The sequence below is a fragment of the Triturus cristatus genome, chromosome 3_1 (assembly GCF_964204655.1).
Source record: "Triturus cristatus chromosome 3_1, aTriCri1.1, whole genome shotgun sequence".
Taxonomy (NCBI): domain Eukaryota; kingdom Metazoa; phylum Chordata; class Amphibia; order Caudata; family Salamandridae; genus Triturus; species Triturus cristatus.
Genome location: NC_140583.1, coordinates 36,161,633 through 36,180,546, shown reverse-complemented (window position 1 = coordinate 36,180,546; position 18,914 = coordinate 36,161,633). Strand labels below are relative to the sequence as shown.

The 18,914-nt window shown below is 56.6% G+C and overlaps 1 protein-coding gene across 2 annotated transcripts in view; it reads right to left on the bottom strand.

Moving 5' to 3' along the window:
- LOC146859654 (uncharacterized) overlaps nt 1-16,353 on the bottom strand; it is a 481,453-nt gene extending 465,100 nt beyond the window's left edge. For both annotated transcript variants that reach the window (XM_085646710.1, XM_085646711.1), the window contains exons 1-2: nt 16,180-16,353; nt 9,414-9,633 (exon numbers count right to left, since the gene is read on the bottom strand). In XM_085646710.1, the coding sequence (XP_085502836.1) occupies nt 9,414-9,578 (165 nt within the window). In that variant the 5' untranslated portion in view covers nt 9,579-9,633; nt 16,180-16,353. The remainder of the gene's footprint in view (nt 1-9,413; nt 9,634-16,179) is intronic.
- Between the last annotated feature and the right edge of the window lie 2,561 nt (nt 16,354-18,914).

Genomic DNA, 18,914 nt, shown 5'->3' with positions numbered 1-18,914 from the left:
CTGGACTCCCTCATCCCGGACCCCCCGACCTCCAAGTGCGAGGGTCCGGACATCAAAGGGCGCCAGACCTATAACTAGGGCAGCTCCAGAGCAGGAAGGCAGTTGTATCCTGGAGTCGAGAGACACCGAGAGAACTCATCCTTGACGGACTACTGGCGCTGCCGTAGCCCTGCCTTGTGAACTATCGTCCTACCTGCTGGCGCTGCCGCGGCCTTCTGCAACATCCATCCTCGTCGGGACCTGCTGGCGCTGCCGCGGACCGTTGTAACGACCACCTTCATCGGGACCTGCTGGCGCTGCCGCGGACCGTGTAACGACCACCTTCACCGGGACCTGCTGGCGCTGCCGCGGCCCGTCCAAGCTAGAACACCGAGCTCGAGGATTGTGAGCTACCCACCATACCACCTCAGCTACCAGACTGGTAACCAGACTGTCCCACTACCCCCTTTCCCCAAACCAAGAGACTCGAATCGAGGGGACCCCTGAGTCCAGACCTCCTTGTATCATTTCATCGTACCTTAAGAAATCACCTATAAAGAACGCTGAATCTTATCCTTGTGTGGTGTATATCTGTGGGGGGGAAGTTATTCATCTGTACGATCGCTGGAGACGGCTCTCCCCGTAGACCTCTCCCCTTGTCCTCGGCCGACCCTCCCGGTCCGTCTAACATTGGTGGCCAGCGGCGCGATCCGAATCAACGCGTAATCGTACAGAGAGTAGCTCACCCCACGACAAAACCACGATGTCAACCAAAGAGAGCGGTTCCACCGAGAAATTCCAGATGGATAAATTGGAAGAGTATAGCCATCGCGAACTTAAACAATTCTGCATGGAACTAGGCATTGCTACCACCGGCCTGAGTACCAAAGACGATTTGAAGCACGCCCTTGAGTCGTGGGCGGAAACCGGGGTCGCCGGATCCCCCGACCAAAACGGTGTAACACCAGAGGGGAACGCCACAGCTCCCGAGGAGCGAGGAACGGGCCTCTCGCAGGGAGAGATCCAAGAAAGAGAAAGAACCAGATTACATGAATTGGAAATGGCACGACTCAAGATGGACGGTGAACTAAAGTTAGCCGAGCAAAAACTAAATCTAGAACATCTGCGGCTCCGAGAAGAACGGGAAGAAAAACAGAGGCAGAGAGAGCTCGAAGAAAAAAGACTAACATTCGAACACGAGCGCAAACTGGCGGAAATAGAACTTCGGAAACAGAATAAAGAACCGGGGGTGCCTGAGCGACCGCACACCCCGGGAGCAACCGAGAAGAAAGTCCACATCCCCAAGGATGTTGTCCGAGAGTATGTCCGAGAGGACGACATACAACAGTGGTTCAAAGCCTACGAGATCGCCATGACCTCCCACCGGATCGATCGGAGTGACTGGGGAGCCGGCCTATGTGGGAGGTTCGTCAACGAAGGCCGCGATGCCCTACTACAGCTCCCAGATCATCAGATGTCATCCTATGACCACATGAAGGCTGCCCTCCTCACCCGATATGGGCTCACACCCGAAATGTACCGCCAGAGGTTCCGAGACTGCACCCGGATCCCGGGTACAACTTGGGTGGAATACGTCAACTATTTCAGCCGAGCCTTCGAGGGTTGGATCAAGGGAAGCCACGTAACGACCTACGAGCAACTCTTTAATCTTATGGTGTGGGAGCACCTGTCTAACAACTGCTTCGTCGAGCTCAGGCAGCACCTCCTCGACAGTAAATTGACTGACCCACGGCAACTCGCCGCCGAAGCTGACCGGTGGGAAAGCACCCGAGTGGGCCGGAGAGGGCCACACGAGCAAAACCGAAACCACCAAGGTCAGCACCGTCCCCGAGGAGGAGGAGGAGGCCAGGGGCGAGGGAGAGACACCGTCCCGGCCGCTCCCGCTGCCAGCACCCCGCCCCCGGCCAGCCGGGGCAACCCCCCGATGCGCCCGGGGTTCCGAGCCAACGTCACGTGTCACCGATGCCAGCGAGTCGGCCACTACGCCAATGACCCGAGCTGCCCGCAGAACCAAACGCCAAAGCCCCGCCAGGTAGCTGTCGCCGCCCTGGGGGGAGAACAAATCTCCGAGGAACAGGAAGAATATGAGCAGGAACGACAAGAGTGGGAACCGGCCGCCATGGTTCTAGCGTGCCTAGGGGGAAAAGACATGGTCCCGCGGGCTCCCCTACCCGCCAACACCCGGAAATATGGCCAGTGGGTGAACATTAATGGGCGCCGGACCGAAGCCCTACGTGACACAGGGGCCAGTGTGACGGCCGTCCGCTGTCACCTGGTGAAACCAGAGCAGATCCTGCCGAACATTCTCTGCCCCGTCCGCTCAGCCGACAATTCCGAAAGTCTGTGTCGGATGGCCTGCGTCCCCTTCGAATGGGGAGGGGTCTCCGGCATGTTGAAGGTGACGGTCCGGGATGATGCCCCCGTGGACTGTCTCCTGGGGAATGACCTTGAGAGTTCCCCGTGGGCTGCCGTCGAAAGAAGAGAGCACCTGGGGATGCTGGGCCTCCCAGGCTGGGCCTGCGTAACCACCCGGTCCATGGCCGCCCGTGCCGTCCCCCGACCAGAAGAACCAGAATGGCCAGCACCTCCTCCCCCGGTCGCTCCAGTAGAGGACAACGGCTATACCGACCCCCCAGAGCCAACGCCCGAAGGGGTCGCCCAGCCCCAGGACCTTCCCGGCCTGGCTCAGTGGCGTCAAGAAGGGGGGCCCACCCAGGAACAGTTCCGCCAGGAACAGAAGACCTGCCCCTCCCTCGAGGGACTCCGCCAGCAAGCCAGCGCCCAGAGCGCAGGGGACTCCACCGGAACCCATTGGGTCTATTGGGATAACGACCTGCTATACAGTGAACAAAGAATCGCGGAGTTAGGGGCCAGTCGAGTGCTGGTGGTGCCCCTCCGTTTCAGAGACTTCCTACTAACTTTGGCCCACGATGTTCCCCTGGCTGGACACCTGGGCCAGGACAAAACCTACAGTCGCCTGGTGACCCACTTTTTCTGGCCGAAGATGCGGAACGACGTCCTCAACCACTGCCGGTCCTGCCCCACGTGCCAGGCCAGCGGGAAGAGCGGCCGTAAGCTCAAAGCCCCTCTGCAACCCTTCCCAGTGGTCACCACCCCGTTCGAGAGGGTAGGAATAGACATTGTGGGGCCCCTGGACCCCCGCACAGCACAAGGACATCGGTTCATCCTGGTACTGGTGGACCACGCCACCCGCTACCCCGAGGCTGTGCCCCTGCGAACTGTAACAGCTCCGGTGGTCGGCCGGGCCCTAATGGGGATCTTCTCCCGGGTGGGCTTCCCCCGAGAAGTCGTCAGCGACCGAGGCACAAACTTTATCTCGAAATATATGAAGTCCCTCTGGCAACAGTGCGGGGTCACCTACCGATTCACGACCCCCTATCACCCTCAAGGGAACGGACTAGTTGAGCGATTCAACCGCACACTCAAGGGAATGATTGGGGGATTGGAAGAGCCCCTCCGTCGCCAGTGGGATGTACTACTCCCGTGCCTCCTCTTCGCCTATCGAGAAGTTCCCCAGAAGTCCCTCGGCTTTAGCCCTTTCGAACTCCTGTACGGGCACCCTGTGCGAGGGCCCCTCAGCCTAGTCAAAGAAGGTTGGGAGATGGCCCCCTTAAAGACCCCCCCAGACGTCTTCAAGTACCTCCTGGCACTACGCAATCAGACCCGGCGCTTCAGGGAAATGGCAAAAGCGAACCTCGAGGCCAGTCAGGAGGACATGAAAAAATGGTACGATCAGAATGCCTCCTCCGTCGAATTCGAACCTGGTCAACAAGTGTGGGTGATGTCCCCCACCGAACCATGTGCCTTGCAAGATAAGTGGACGGGGCCCTTCAAAGTGGTCGAACGCAAGAGCCCCGTCACCTACCTCATCGACATGGAGTCCCCCCGGAACCCCCTCCGGGTCCTCCACACCAACAGACTCAAACCCCACTTTGTGCGCTCGGAACTCAGCCTCCTGATGGCTACAGACAGTGGGGCGGAAGAAGACTCCGAGCCCCTCCCTGATCTCCTGAAGACCCAGGAGAACGACGGTTCCGTGGACGGGGTCCGGCTCTCCGATGCCCTCACCCCAGAGCAACGCCAGGGCTGCCGGGACCTCCTGCTGCAGTTTGCTACACTGTTTTCCCTCACCCCAGGGATCACCCCTTGGTGCTTGCACGACGTGGACACCGGGGACAGTCCCCCTATCCGGCACCGGGCCTACCGCGTACCAGATCGGGTGCGGGCCTGCATCCAAGAGGAAGTATCCAAGATGCTCACGCTCGGGGTCATCGAACCCTCGGACAGCCCCTGGGCCAGCCCGGTCGTGCTGGTCCCCAAAGCCGCTGCCCCCGGCACCACTCCTGAACTCCGATTCTGCGTCGACTATCGGGGCTTGAACGCTGTCACCCGGACCGACGCTCATCCTATCCCCCGAGCGGATGAATTGATCGACCGCCTGGGGGCCGCCCGCTACCTCAGCATCTTCGACCTGACAGCGGGCTACTGGCAGATCGGTCTCACACCCCGGGCCCAGGAACGGTCCGCCTTTTCTACCCCCGATGGCCACTACCACTTCAAGGTCATGCCCTTCGGCATGAAAAATGCCCCAGCTACTTTTCAACGTCTAGTGAACCAGGTCTTGGCGGGGCTCGAAGAGTTCAGCGCCGCCTACCTGGACGATATCGCTGTGTACAGCCGCCACTGGTCCGACCACCTCCACCACCTCCAAGAGGTCCTGCAGGCCCTCCAGCGGGCTGGCCTCACGATTAAGGCCGGCAAGTGCCAAATTGGTCAAGGGTCCGTGACCTACCTCGGACACCAGGTGGGAAGCGGTCTGGTGGCCCCTCTGCAACTCAAAATTGCTGCCATCCAGTCCTGGCAACCCCCCGTCACGCAGACCGAGGTCCGAGCCTTCTTGGGACTCACCGGCTACTACCGGCGGTTCGTGAGGGACTATGGCAGCATTGTGGGGCCCCTCACGGGTCTCACGTCCAAAAACCACCCGAAGAAGATTAACTGGACCCCCGACTGTCAAGCGGCCTTCGAGAAGCTGAAGGCCGCCCTGTGCACCGCCCCTGTGCTCCAGGCCCCCGATTACAGTTGGGAATTCATTGTACAAACGGACGCCTCCGACCACGGCATCGGGGCGGTTCTTTCCCAGCTGAACCCCGAGGGTCTTGACCAGCCGGTGGCCTTCATCAGCAGACGCCTCCTGGCCCGAGAACAGCGCTGGAGCACAATCGAGAGGGAGGCCTTCGCAGTGGTGTGGGCCCTCAAAAAGCTCCGGCCCTATCTCTTCGGTACCCACTTCCGGGTGCAAACCGATCATCGACCCCTGCAGTGGCTAATGCAGATGCGGGGGGAAAACCCAAAACTATTGCGCTGGTCCATCTCCCTGCAGGGAATGGACTTCACTGTGGAACATCGACCGGGCCAAGACCACGCCAACGCAGATGGCCTGTCACGCTTTTTCCGCCTCGACGAGGAGAGTCCCCAAGAGGATGGGTGACTCTCCCCGCCTTCAGCTGGGGGGGACGCATGTTGGACAGGCCACATGAAGGGCTTGCTCCCTCCCCGCACGACAGGGCCCAAACCCCGGACTCCCGGGTGTTACCCCCAAGGGCAACCCGCACCCCGTCTCCCAACGGAACTCCTGCCCCCGGACATCCATGTATCATGGGGCCGAACCACTAACGGCTCCCCCGGCCGGATCAGCCGCCATCTTGGACACTGCGCCACGAGGCCGCGCGGCCTCAGCCCGACCCTAACCCTGGGCCTGGCCGGCCCCGACATCCCGGCACCACCATCCACCCAGGAGGTGAACGGACCACTTGGCAGGTCAATGGGAGAAAGAAGCGTCGAGGGCTCTCCCCCGCCAGGTGCCGATCACCCTCCAGCTCCCCCAGGCGCTGGCTCCACCCCCTGCTGGGTGTCTGGACTCCCTCATCCCGGACCCCCCGACCTCCAAGTGCGAGGGTCCGGACATCAAAGGGCGCCAGACCTATAACTAGGGCAGCTCCAGAGCAGGAAGGCAGTTGTATCCTGGAGTCGAGAGAACTCATCCTTGACGGACTACTGGCGCTGCCGTAGCCCTGCCTTGTGAACTATCGTCCTGCCTGCTGGTGCTGCCGCGGCCTTCTGCAACATCCATCCTCGTCGGGACCTGCTGGCGCTGCCGCGGACCGTTGTAACGACCACCTTCATCGGGACCTGCTGGCGCTGCCGCGGACCGTGTAACGACCATCTTCACCGGGACCTGCTGGCGCTGCCGCGGACCGTGTAACGACCACCTTCACCGGGACCTGCTGGCGCTGCCGCGGCCCGTCCAAGCTAGAACACCGAGCTCGAGGATTGTGAGCTACCCACCATACCACCTCAGCTACCAGACTGGTAACCGGACTGTCCCGCTACCCCCTTTCCCCAAACCAAGAGACTCGAATCGAGGGGACCCCTGAGTCCAGACCTCCTTGTATCATTTCATCGTACCTTAAGAAATCACCTATAAAGAACGCTGAATCTTATCCTTGTGTGGTGTATATCTGTGGGGGGGAAGTTATTCATCTGTACGATCGCTGGAGACGGCTCTCCCCGGAGACCTCTCCCCTTGTCCTCGGCCGACCCTCCCGGTCCGTCTAACACTCACCGCTCGGTGGATCCATCCTTCCACCCATCTTGTAATGAGGGCCTAGTGGCCCCAGGTCCATGGGTCCCTCCCCCGCCCCTTGTGGTTCCTCCTGCGCCTCACACACTCACCGTTGTGTGGCTCCATCCTTCCACCCATCTTGTAATGAGGGCCTTAGTGGCCCCAGGTCCATGGGGCCCTCCCCCGCCCTTGAGGGTTCTCCTGTCCCTCACACACTCACCGCTCTCTGGCTCCATCCTTCCACCCATCTTGTAATGAGGGCCTAGTGGCCCCAGGTCCATGGGGCCTTCCCCCGACCCTTGAGGTGTCTCTTGTCCCTCACACACTCACCGCTCGGTGGCTCTATCTCTCCACCCATCGTGTAACGAGGGCCTTAGTGGTCCCAGGTCCATGGGCCCCTCCCCCGACCCTTGAGGTGTCTCCTGTCCCTCACACACTCACCGCTCTCTGGCTCCATCCTTCCACCCATCTTGTAATGAGGGCCTAGTGGCCCCAGGTCCATGGGGCCTCCTCTGACCCTTGAGGGTTCTCCTGTCCCTCACACACTCACCGCTCAGTGGCTCCATCTCTCCGCCCATCTTGTAATGAGGGCCTAGTGGCCCCAGGTCCATGGGTCCCCTCCGCCCCTTGAGGTGCCTCCTGTCCCTCACACACTCACCGCTCGGTGGCTCCATCTCTCCACCCATCGTGTAACGAGGGCCTTAGTGGTCCCAGGTCCATGGGCCCCTCCCCCGCCCCTTGAGGTGTCTCCTGTCCCTCACACACTCACCGCTCTCTGGCTCCATCCTTCCACCCATCTTGTAATGAGGGCCTAGTGGCCCCAGGTCCATGGGGCCCTCCCCTGACCCTTGAGGTGTCTCCTGTCCCTCACACACTCACCGCTCGGTGGCTCCATCCTTCCACCCATCTTGTAATGAGGGCCTAGTGGCCCCAGGTCCATGCACCCCCCCCCCCGCCCCTTGGTGTGTCTTCTGTCCCTCACACACTCACCGTTCTCTCATTCCATGCTTCCACCCATCTTGTAGTGAGGGCCTAGTGGCCCCAGGTCCATGCAACCCCCCCATCCCCGCCCCTTGGTGTGTCTCCTGTCCCTCACACACTCACCGCTTGGTGGCTCCATCCTTCCACCCATCTTGTAAGGAGGGGCCTCAGTGGCCCCAGGTCCATGGGTCCCTCCCCCGCCACTTGTGGTTCCTCCTGTGCCTCACACACTCACCGTTGTGTGGCTCCATCCTTCCACCCATTTTGTAATGAGGGCCTAGTGGCCCCAGGTCCATGGGGCCCTCCCCCGACCCTTGAGATGTCTCCTGTCCCTCACACACTCACCGCTCTGTGGCTCCATCCTTCCACCCATCTTGTAATGAGGGCCTAGTGGCCCCAGGTCCATGGGGCCCTCCCCCGACCCTTGAGGTGTCTCCTGTCCCTCACACACTCACCGCTCAGTGGCTCCATCCTTCCACCCATCTTGTAATGAGGGCCTAGTGGCCCCAGGTCCATGGGTCCCTCCCCCGCCCCTTGTGGTTCCTCCTGTGCCTCACACACTCACCATTGTGTGGCTCCATCCTTCCACCCATCTTGTAATGAGGGCCTTAGTGGCCCCAGGTCCATGGGGCCCTCCCCCGACCCTTGAGATGTCTCCTGTCCCTCACACACTCACCGCTCTGTGGCTCCATCCTTCCACCCATCTTGTAATGAGGGCCTAGTGGCCCCAGGTCCATGGGGCCCTCCCCGACCCTTGAGGTGTCTCTTGTCCCTCACACACTCACCGCTCGGTGGCTCCATCTCTCCACCCATCGTGTAACGAGGGCCTTAGTGGTCCCAGGTCCATGGGCCCCTCCCCCGACCCTTGAGGTGTCTCCTGTCCCTCACACACTCACCGCTCTCTGGCTCCATCCTTCCACCCATCTTGTAATGAGGGCCTAGTGGCCCCAGGTCCATGGGGCCCTCCTCCGACCCTTGAGGGTTCTCCTGTCCCTCACACACTCACCGCTCGGTGGCTCCATCTCTCCACCCATCTTGTAATGAGGGCCTAGTGGCCCCAGGTCCATGGGTCCCCTCCGCCCCTTGAGGTGTCTCCTGTCCCTCACACACTCAATGCTCGGTGGCTCCATCTCTCCACCCATCGTGTAACGAGGGCCTTAGTGGTCCCAGGTCCATGGGCCCCTCCCCCGCCCCTTGAGGTGTCTCCTGTCCCTCACACACTCACCGCTCTCTGGCTCCATCCTTCCACCCATCTTGTAACGAGGGCCTTAGTGGTCCCAGGTCCATGGGCCCCCCCCCCCCCCGCCCCTTGGTGTGTCTTCTGTCCCTCACACACTCACCATTCTCTCGTTCCATGCTTCCACCCATCTTGTAGTGAGGGCCTAGTGGCCCCATGTCCATGCACCCCCCCCCCCCCGCCCCTTGGTGTGTCTCCTGTCCCTCACACACTCACCGCTTGGTGGCTCCATCCTTCCACCCATCTTGTAAGGAGGGGCCTCAGTGGCCCCAGGTCGATGGGTCCCTCCCCCGCCCCTTGAGGTGTCTCCTGTCCCTCACACACTCTCTGGCTCCATCCTTCCAGCCACTGTTTAAGGAGGGCCTCAGTGGCCCCAGGCCATGCACCCCTCCCCCCCCCGCGCCCCTTGGGGTGTCTCCTGTCCCTCACACACTCACCGCTTGGTGGCTCCATCCTTCCACCCATCTTGTAAGGAGGGGCCTCAGTGGCCCCAGGTCCATGGGTCCCTCCCCCGACCCTTGAGGTGTCTCCTGTCCCTCACACACTCACCGCTCGGTGGCTCCATCCTTCCAGCCAGTTGCCGGCCTTGTCCAGCTCGGCTTCACGCTCCACTTCCTCCAGCAAGTCCCGCTCCGCTCGGTCTCTTGGGGCCAATGCAGCCGGGGCCCCTGGCACGAGGGGGGCTCCAACCTTGGCAACCATGGTCGCCGGCATCGTCGGAGCGTCAGGGCCTGAGGACACTGCCCAGGATCCACATCACGCCGCGCACCTGAGGGGAGAGGACAACACAGTGAGACCGGGGTTGGTGCTCCTAGAAACAGGGGTACCTTCACTTGGCGCTAGGGCAAACACTACCATAAGATGATCAGTAGAGTTCAGAACAAGCCAGAGCCTCTGACCGGCCACTGGGGCTGGAGCAGAGTGAGCTGCGCATGTCACCTGGGACCTTGGATGCTGGTGAGGCTGGGTCAGAGTCAGTCACAACTCAGGCTGATAATAAAATTCCCACTCAAATCTCTGGACAGTCGCCCCTGGAAAGCCCGCGTGCCCGAAGGCGCAGTCAGCCTCCTCTGAAAGGGTGCAAGTGGTGATCTGGGGCGTTTGATTAGGGGGTGGGTAAAGAGGCATTTATTGATGACCCCACCATGCAGCTGTTTAGACCCTCTAATGACAGACGGGGTTACCAGGCTGCACCTTCCGAAGGCTGCTGTGTGCACTGTCGGGGGGACACACAGTCGCAGCGAGGAACGAGAACATTGGCCCACTAATCACAAACACACAGGGGTGTGTCCGCAGGTGTGCCAGCCTTGCATTCCTCAGAAGGCGTGAATAGCGATTTGGAGAAAATACAATATTGTATATGAAACTAACAATTTCTACACAAGCAGCAGCGCACACTCGCGGTGTCTTTTACGCACGAGTTTGGCTCAGCCAGGACCACCGACATACCCTTAAATCACCCAGAGCTGCCCAGACAGGCAGTTCGCCAGTGGCATTCACTCAAGGGAAGGAAATGGAGCTCTGTGCCATGTCCCATGCACAATAACGCACCACATGTGCACACACTTTTTTTTTTGTTTAATTCATTTTGTAAAACAGGTAGTAAACCTTCCACTAGCGTCGGTGTGTTTGGGATAGTTATGCGATGGAAGATTACTCCAAACCCTGCCTTCCTCCCTTAAAAACGAAGGACACGTGCACAGAGCTAAGGTGACTGTCCCAAGAAGATTGAGTTGTGTGTCTGACACACACCCTCGTGGAGTAAGAAGGGGGACACACACCCTTGTGGAGTAAGAAGGGGGACACACACCCTTGTGGTGCAGGAAGGAAGGGACACACCCTTGTGGTGCAGGAGAGGGGCACACATCCTTGTGGTGCAGGAGGGGGACACAGGCCCTTGTGGTGCAGGAGGGGGACACAGGCCCTTGTGGTGCAGGAGGGGGGACACAGGCCCTTGTGGTGCAGGAGGGGGACACGCACCCTTTTGGAGCAGGAGGGGGACACGCTCCCTTTTGGAGCAGGAGGGGGACACGCTCCCTTTTGGAGCAGGAGGGGGACACGCACCCTTGTGGCGCAGGAAGGGGGACGCACCCTTGCGGTGCAGGAAGGGACACGCACCCTTGTGGGGCAGAAAGGGGGACACTCACCCTTGTGGTGCAGGAAGGGGGACACACACCCTTGTGGTGCAGGAAGGAAGGGACACACCCTTATGGTGCAGGAAGGAGGGACACACCCTTGTGGTGCAGGAAAGGGGGACACACCCTTGTGGTGCAGGAAGGAAGGGACACACCCTTGTGGTGCAGGAAAGGGGGACACACCCTTGTGGTGCAGGAAAGGGGGACACACCCTTGTGGTGCAGGAAAGGGGGACACACCCTTGTGGTGCAGGAAAGGGGGACACACCCTTGTGGTGCAGGAAAGGGGGACGCACCCTTGCGGTGCAGGAAGGGACACGCACCCTTGTGGGACAGAAAGGGGGACACTCACCCTTGTGGTGCAGGAAGGGGGACACACACCCTTGTGGTGCAGGAAGGAAGGGACACACCCTTATGGTGCAGGAAGGAGGGACACACCCTTGTGGTGCAGGAAAGGGGGACACACCCTTGTGGTGCAGGAAGGAAGGGACACACCCTTGTGGTGCAGGAAGGGGGACATGTACCGTTGTGGTCCAGGAGGGGGACATGCACCCTTGTGGTGCAGGAGGGGGACACACCCTTTTGGAGCAGGAGGGGGACACACACCCTTATGGGGCAGAAAGGGGGCCCTGTGAGGTACGGCTGGTTTGCTAGGACAGCCACCTCACTCCTGTTTCTTCCAAGCCTCGACTTACACCATCATTGCTATCAGGTGCGTTAGTCCAATAGTTCTTTGACGCCATCAAAGACTACAGCTACCAGAGTGCACTGGGCCATCAGATGAAAGACAGGACTGCAAACTAGGGCACAAGTCCTAAAAAGGAAGTGGGGGGATGATGACATTATGACAGGAAGTGACGTCACGAAAGGTGGCTTGCACCATCAGACTCATTGCCTCCCCTCGCTCACCCCTTAGATGCGATTGCATCAGAGAAGCCAGCGCGTGAGCAGCGTTCTGACTGAGCTCCGATCTCGCCCCAGAGAGGCCAAAGAGTGAATGTGTGGCTCCAGTTATCGAGCTCCCAGTAAAATAAGTGGGAGGATACCGTCCACCCGCGTGGTACCCTGACTCAAACCCTGCTGCAAACACAGTGTCTTATGAAGACAGGGAGTGGCGTCGACACGTTGTTTGGACTCTAAAATCATGCCTTGCTGATTCCAGACTAAAACACTCGCTCGCTTCATTCCCTGAACTCGTGGGGGCTACAAGGGGCGCAACTAGACCCGAACTTCAAGGAGGGGGGGCTAACATTCCCAGCCAAGGCCAGCTTTAACGCTGGTGGCACGCAGTCTGACAGTTTTTTGGGGGGCGCTCCTTCCCCCATGACCTCCTTCTCCATGAATTTCCTCACTCCCAATCTAAACAGTGCCCCACATCTCTCCACAGCCTCTCTCGGACGTACATCTCATTTTTAGGTCTCGGCTCGAAGGCTGCGCTTGCGCAGTCTCGATCCGAGATTTAATGACTTGGAGAAGAGGGGCTTGAACCCGCCCCTCTTCTCCCCTGTTCTCCATTGGCTGGCCTCTTCAATGCTGGCCAGCCATTGGAGAAGAGGTCCCGTCACTCCGATCAGGCCCCGTCCTTTTCGGATCGGGGGGCGTGTTTTTTGCAGAAAGTCTAATTATCTCCTCCAGCCAATGGCGGGAGGAGATAACAGCAAAACACGCCCCCGAATCCGAAAACGACGCTGCGTTTCTCCGAGGCATTTCTGCTCTGCCTCAGAGAAAGGCAGTGGTGTGCTTGTTGCATGGTGCTGTAGAGAATAGCTAGAAGAAATCATTGCCAAAGTCAATAACTCGGATGTGCGAGTACTGGCGTCATCAATACTGTTAAGCTAGTCGAAGTGCAGGGGAAACATTATCTGTGAGATACCAAATACTCCGCAACGCCAATCGCCCACGTGGGCGACGGGACCACCGTGAACGGGTCCAAACGTGTCACTATGACCTACTGCGGTAAGCCCTGTTCCGAGACGTTACTCTCCCCTGTAGGCCATCTCATTTAAAGTCAAGGAGAAAACAGGTCCAAAACCGAAAGAAGGTATCACCGACCGGTACACAACTGAAGTATTCCAAACTAAGAGAAACACCAACGCAACTGCACTGCGGTCCCCGCTGTCAGTCGGAGGACGGCTCAGACTACGGCATGCGCAGACCCCACAACCAATAAAAAGTGCGCCATTCTGTGCAGTTTATTAGGATCGTCTCAAATGGCGCCAAGTCTCCAATACTAGGTACCCTTACACATTTTCTCTCATGCGAGTCCCCGAAATGTTCAGCAGTGGGATTGGTTGGTATACGACCCGGAAGTGCTAACATTACAGACAAATTACATCCGTTAAAACATCAACAAAGGACAACGGGCACTGGGCTGAATTTACGGACTGTCTGTGTAAGTAGCTGACAGGTTGTCATCTTATTTACGACCAAACGTCAGGACCTGGCAATAGTAAATTTTAGAAAAATACTTCGAAATGAGCAAATGTCTTGTCTTCGCAGTTTAAAAACACACTACCACCTTCGCGATCAATCGGCATATTTACTAGAGCTTGCCTTGGAAAGATGAAGCTATTTTATGGCAAGGCTACTATTTTACTACGTTCTTTTTACGAACCCGACCTTCTTTAGTATGAATATTTTATATTTTTAATGCGTTTTGTATTGTGCTGGACACGTTTCCTCAATGCAACTTGATGATACACAATGAGGAGAACCTTTAGAGTTTTATGATCCTCAAGAAGTGGGCTTAGTCGCTTGAGTTCCACAAATAGCAGATTACACGAGTGGGATAACGGACAGTCAAAACATCATAGGGTAAAAGATTTGAGAAGTTGTTATTGTATACAATCTTTTGTGGTGGGTGAGCACCGGGGCCTTCAGAGTGGAATTCGTCATGTTCAGGGAGAGGTGTTTACTAACAAGCATTTACAATGCAACGGTTTCAGCATTGTTAAAGTTAGAGCTATTGGCATTGCTCGTGACAATGCCGTTTCTTTAAATGTTTTAACCCCTTCGGTGCTCATGACGGAATGGTTCCGTCATGACCCACGGTTGAGCTGTGCTCATGACGGAACCATTCCGTCATGACCACACCCGCGCAAGATTCCGTCAGCACAGCGGCGGAATCTGCGCAGCATCGAAGGGGTTAAAAACAAAAAGATAAACAAAAATAATGTCATGAGCAATGCCAATAGCTCTAAGTTTACCAATGCCGAGACCATTGCATTGTAAATGCTTGTTTGTAGTTCTATTCATAGCTCACTCACACTCAGTTCTTTGATCTGCATGGTACACCTTCTTTGCAGCAGGCACATTAACCCTCCATGCTACTTTACCATGAGTTCAAACTGCCACAGCAGTGTGCTCATGTAAATGCAGGATAAGTGGAGAGAGAACAGCGTGAGTTCAGGGCGAGTGATATGAGTGTAGTGTGGTCGCTGTGAGTGCAGGGGGAGCTGTGAGCATCTGTGAGCACAGGGTAAGAGGATGAACAGTGTGAGTCAGGCGCGCAACACCCATTGGACTCACAGGGCTTCGCCCCCCCCCCCCCCCGTCGTGTGTGGCAGCCCGGGCTGAGACCGCTTCCCGACGCACACACAGCCGCACCCGAGCACTTCACAGGTCTTTAAAAGACCATTTGCATGTTAATGACGCCCTGCTGTTGTTTCACCCGTTCTAAGAGCCCCTGCAGCTCCACTCTGCCTATGGCTTAAAAGACTCAGCCCCCCCCCCCCCAAAAAAAATTTCTTAGCCCCCCCCCCGAAATGTGGCTCTAGTTGCGCCTCTGGTGTGAGTGCAGGGTAACAGCGCGAGTACATGGTGAGCAGGGTGATCACTGTGAGTGTAGGGTGAGCGGTGAAAGCAACAGGTGACTGGAGTGTCATGTGCATACATGGTGTGCTCGTTTGAGTGCAGGGTAGGAGGAGGGCAGCCGCGGCCGCTGCAGGTAAGAGCAGTGAGGCCCTCTGGGGGGATTTCAAGAGACAACCACGAGGGAAAATTAATTATTCATTTAATTTTCCCTTGTGGTCGTCTCTCAAAATCTCCCCCCCGCCCCCCTCCAACCCCAGCAGGCCCCACCGCCACACCGCTCTTAGCTGCAGCGGCTGGAAGAGGGTGAATGCGTGAATAGATGGTAAGCAGTGTGCTCGCTGGGTGTTCAAGGTGAGCGTGAAAGTGAAGGGCGAGAATGAGAGTGGGTTGTCTGAAAGGAGGATGCATTCCCAGACACTTGGAGTAACTCAACACTCAGCAATAGTTTAACAAATCTGAAACCCTATGCCAGCCCTCGATAGCATGCTATGATGACATCACTCGGGATGGAGGGTGGGGGGAATAAATAATGTGCGGATCCTGGAGCAAACTTTCAGTCTTATGATTAGGGTTACCAGCCAAGTATTTTGATGTCTCAGGTGGTACAAAAATAAGAAAATCGTCTAAAGCTGGTATTTTTTGCACTGATCTCTGCACACCTCAAACATACAATAGAAAGCACTTTAAATGTGTTCTCGGGCTGCATTAATGACCCATGACTAATGATTAAAGGAAACACAGACAGACAGACAGGGTCTGGCTATAGCCGTATGGGCGTTGCGCGTCTAGGCTCTACGACATGAAATCAAACCTGTACCTCCTCCCACCGCCACGCAGAAGGTTTCAGACCATCACCAATCATTGGTAATTGTAATTGCATTTATATAGCGCTTACTACCGCTGATGAGGCGTCGAAGCGCTTTTTCGGCGAGTAGCACGCTACTCCGGACCCCATAAAGGATTAGTGGTGAAATATGAAAGTAATTTGCGTGGTGGGTATGAGTCAGTTATTTGGATTGAGAAGGATAGCGAAGGGATAGAAGGGGGGAAAAGGTTTATTTATAAAGCGCTTGTTATCACTAATGGGGTGTTGAAGCGCTCTTTGGCGTGTAGCACGCTACTCCGGTACGTACCACATGCCCATCGGTGGCGCTGTGAGAATCCCGCCCGTACCTTAGCACTATTCAGCGCCACGAAGACTTAGCGGATGTGCACATTATTCCAATTTTAACTGATTCTCTGATGAGATTCAAACTAGAAACAAGCCGGGATAGACACAGACCATCACAGTGGCGGGGAGGGGGGCGGGTTAATAACGGAGTTGTTGTGCATAACAGAAGGCCACTCACTCTCTCTCCCTCCACATACCTGCGAGGCGCTACAGCCGGGCTCCTAGCACTCCGGCAGCTGGTGTTGCAATCCTGTGATAATGCATGTGTTAGTGAGAAGACTGGCGACCCCGGGGGTCCCTCTAAAACCGAGGTCCTCCAATTCCGAGGTCCCCCTTGTCGCCCTCAAAAGTCTTCAGAGTTTTCCAGAGTCGCAGAGGCGCGGCCTGTGATTGGTCGCTGGGTTGCCTGGGAGATCCAGGCCTGATCACAACTTGTAAAGCGGCAGGGCTGAAAGTAAACACTAGGTGGCAGCAGAACCGCATCCAAGACCTGTCCATTAGGAGACAAGCCTTATTCATTGTGCCTACGCTTGTGTTGTACATACACCCAGTGATTACAATTCTTATGTGTAACCAGTTAAATCAAAAAATATAATGACAAAGATTGGATCTTTTCAGTCGTTACATTTAAGGTTTTTGTTTCCTGTTGACTCTTGCCTTTGCAGTCGACCTGAGAGCACAATTCTACAAGATGTACGCTGCACACCTCGCCCCAGACCTCCTGGCATTGTACCAGCAGGCTAGAGAACCGGGCAGCGACCTGCTTCAGTCCGTGAGACTCCTGTATTCACTACTCTGAGACCAGGCAGAGGAGCTGATCTGTGCAGCTCCTACGGACCGCGCTCCATGACTAACATACACACTGCAACTCTAGCCTGCACACTGCTTCCCCTTCCCCCTCACACTGTCAGGCTAGATCAGAGGGGCTTCGCCCCAGGACGCTCTACTGCACACAACATGTGCACTCTCTGTGCCTCGCTTCTCTCCGTACAGCTCCCGGCTGTTCCTGTCTTTTTCAGTTGCTACAAACACTTGAGTCTCTCTCTGGACCTTCCTGTTTGCTCTGCTGCGGTGCACAGGCACCAGCCTCTCGTTTCTAAGCTGGGTCTTTATCCATCTTTATCCTTTCCCGACAGCCAGACCCCGAATCAACGCAGCTCCCCTGACTCTATTCACATCTGCAGAGGTACCCGGCAGGGATGCCCCCCCCTCCCGCATATGGAGACCATTGCAGTGAACCCCTAGAGGCTCACCTGCGACAACCACATCCAGACAGAGGCCTCAAATACACATCACGCAGGCTTGTCATGTCTATGTATGCAGATGACGTCACAGTCTACGTGCGAAATCCTGCCTTAAACTTAGCGTGAATAGTATGTGATTGTGAATGTATTCTCTTCAGGGCGCACCCTGGCATGATGATCGACTGGCCCAAACCTGGGATCTTACCCTTAACAGATGTTCAGATACATTCACTGTGGACTGCCCACTGGTGTGGGCAGAGGGCGTGATTAAGTACCTGGGAATACAGATTGGCAGAGACATGTCACAACTTTGGTTCGAGAACTACGGCAGGGCGATTGCGTGGCTGGAGGATTGGATCCCCGTGTGGGAGAGCCCGCCACTCTCCCTCATTGGCAGACTGGCCGTTGTCAAGATGGCAGCTCTGCCAAGATTTCTATATGTACTCCTCAGCCTGGCTATACCGCTCACCAGGGCGTTCTTCACCCGACGCCATCCTTGCTGGTGCTGGATCCGGGCTGGCTGGCATCAACGACCGGCCTGGGAGACGCAGACCCTGCCCTTCTGGCCAGGAGGATCAAATGCTCCAGACATGGAACTTTACTACTATTGAGCACGAGCCTAATACGCGTGTCACTGGTTCCACCCCACGATATATCTGCGGCACACAGCTGTTGAGGCGGATATTGGTAATCCAGACCCGCTTACGACAGCGATCTGTCAAAGACATACTCGCCCTAGGGACTTGTTGGACTTGGCTTTTTCAGTGTGTTCACCCCAGACTATTTACTTTTCTGCCTCTTGTTTTTATCTTGTTTTTGTTGGTTCTAGGTCTCTGGTCACTTTACCACTGCTATTCAGTGCCAAAGTGCATATGCTCTCCATGTAAATTGTATTTATGAATTGGTGTTTCCATAATAGGCTTATTTGATTTACTACTAAGTCCTTAGTACAGTGCACTGTGTGTGCCCAGGGCCTGTAAATCAAATGCTACTTGTGGGCCTGCAGCACTCATTGTGCCACCCACACAAGTGGCCTTTCAAAGGTGCTCAGACCTGGACAGTGGCGTAATACAGGCCCCACGGGCCAAGAACCAGGGGGCCCCCTCAGCACTGTACTCTGGCTGGAGCGCTCCTGATTGAGTCTGTAGGGGGCCCTTCCACGTGCCTTGCAGGGGGGCCGACACAAGTTTCATTACACCAGAGTAGTGTCTGCGCACAGTTTTTAACTGCCATGTAGACCTGGCAAGTGCACACACTTGCTAGGCTCTTCCCTTTCTTACATCTAAGTCACCCCTAAAGTAGGCCCAAGGAAGTCCCATGGGCAGGGCGCAGTGTATTTAAAAGGTAGGACATGTTGTGGTGTTTTTTTGCAAATACACGTAGTGGTGTATTTAGTGAAACACAGTGGGCCAGCTTCACAAAGTCAATCTGCGACAAAAGTCTAACTTTACGACTTTTGGTATTCACATAGGTCATTCACGAGTCATATCTTTACGTCCACATTCGGGCAGGAATCTCTGCACCCGGGCCAAACTCTCAGCACCCGGGCCATACTATCCAGCTGGGGCCATACTCTCTGGCTTGGGCCAGATGAAGTGTAATCTACTGGGCCGAAATACAGTTTTTTACGAAAAGGAACATTTGGAACGTGTGATAAATGGTAGAGGAGTCATGAAAATCAGTTTGAG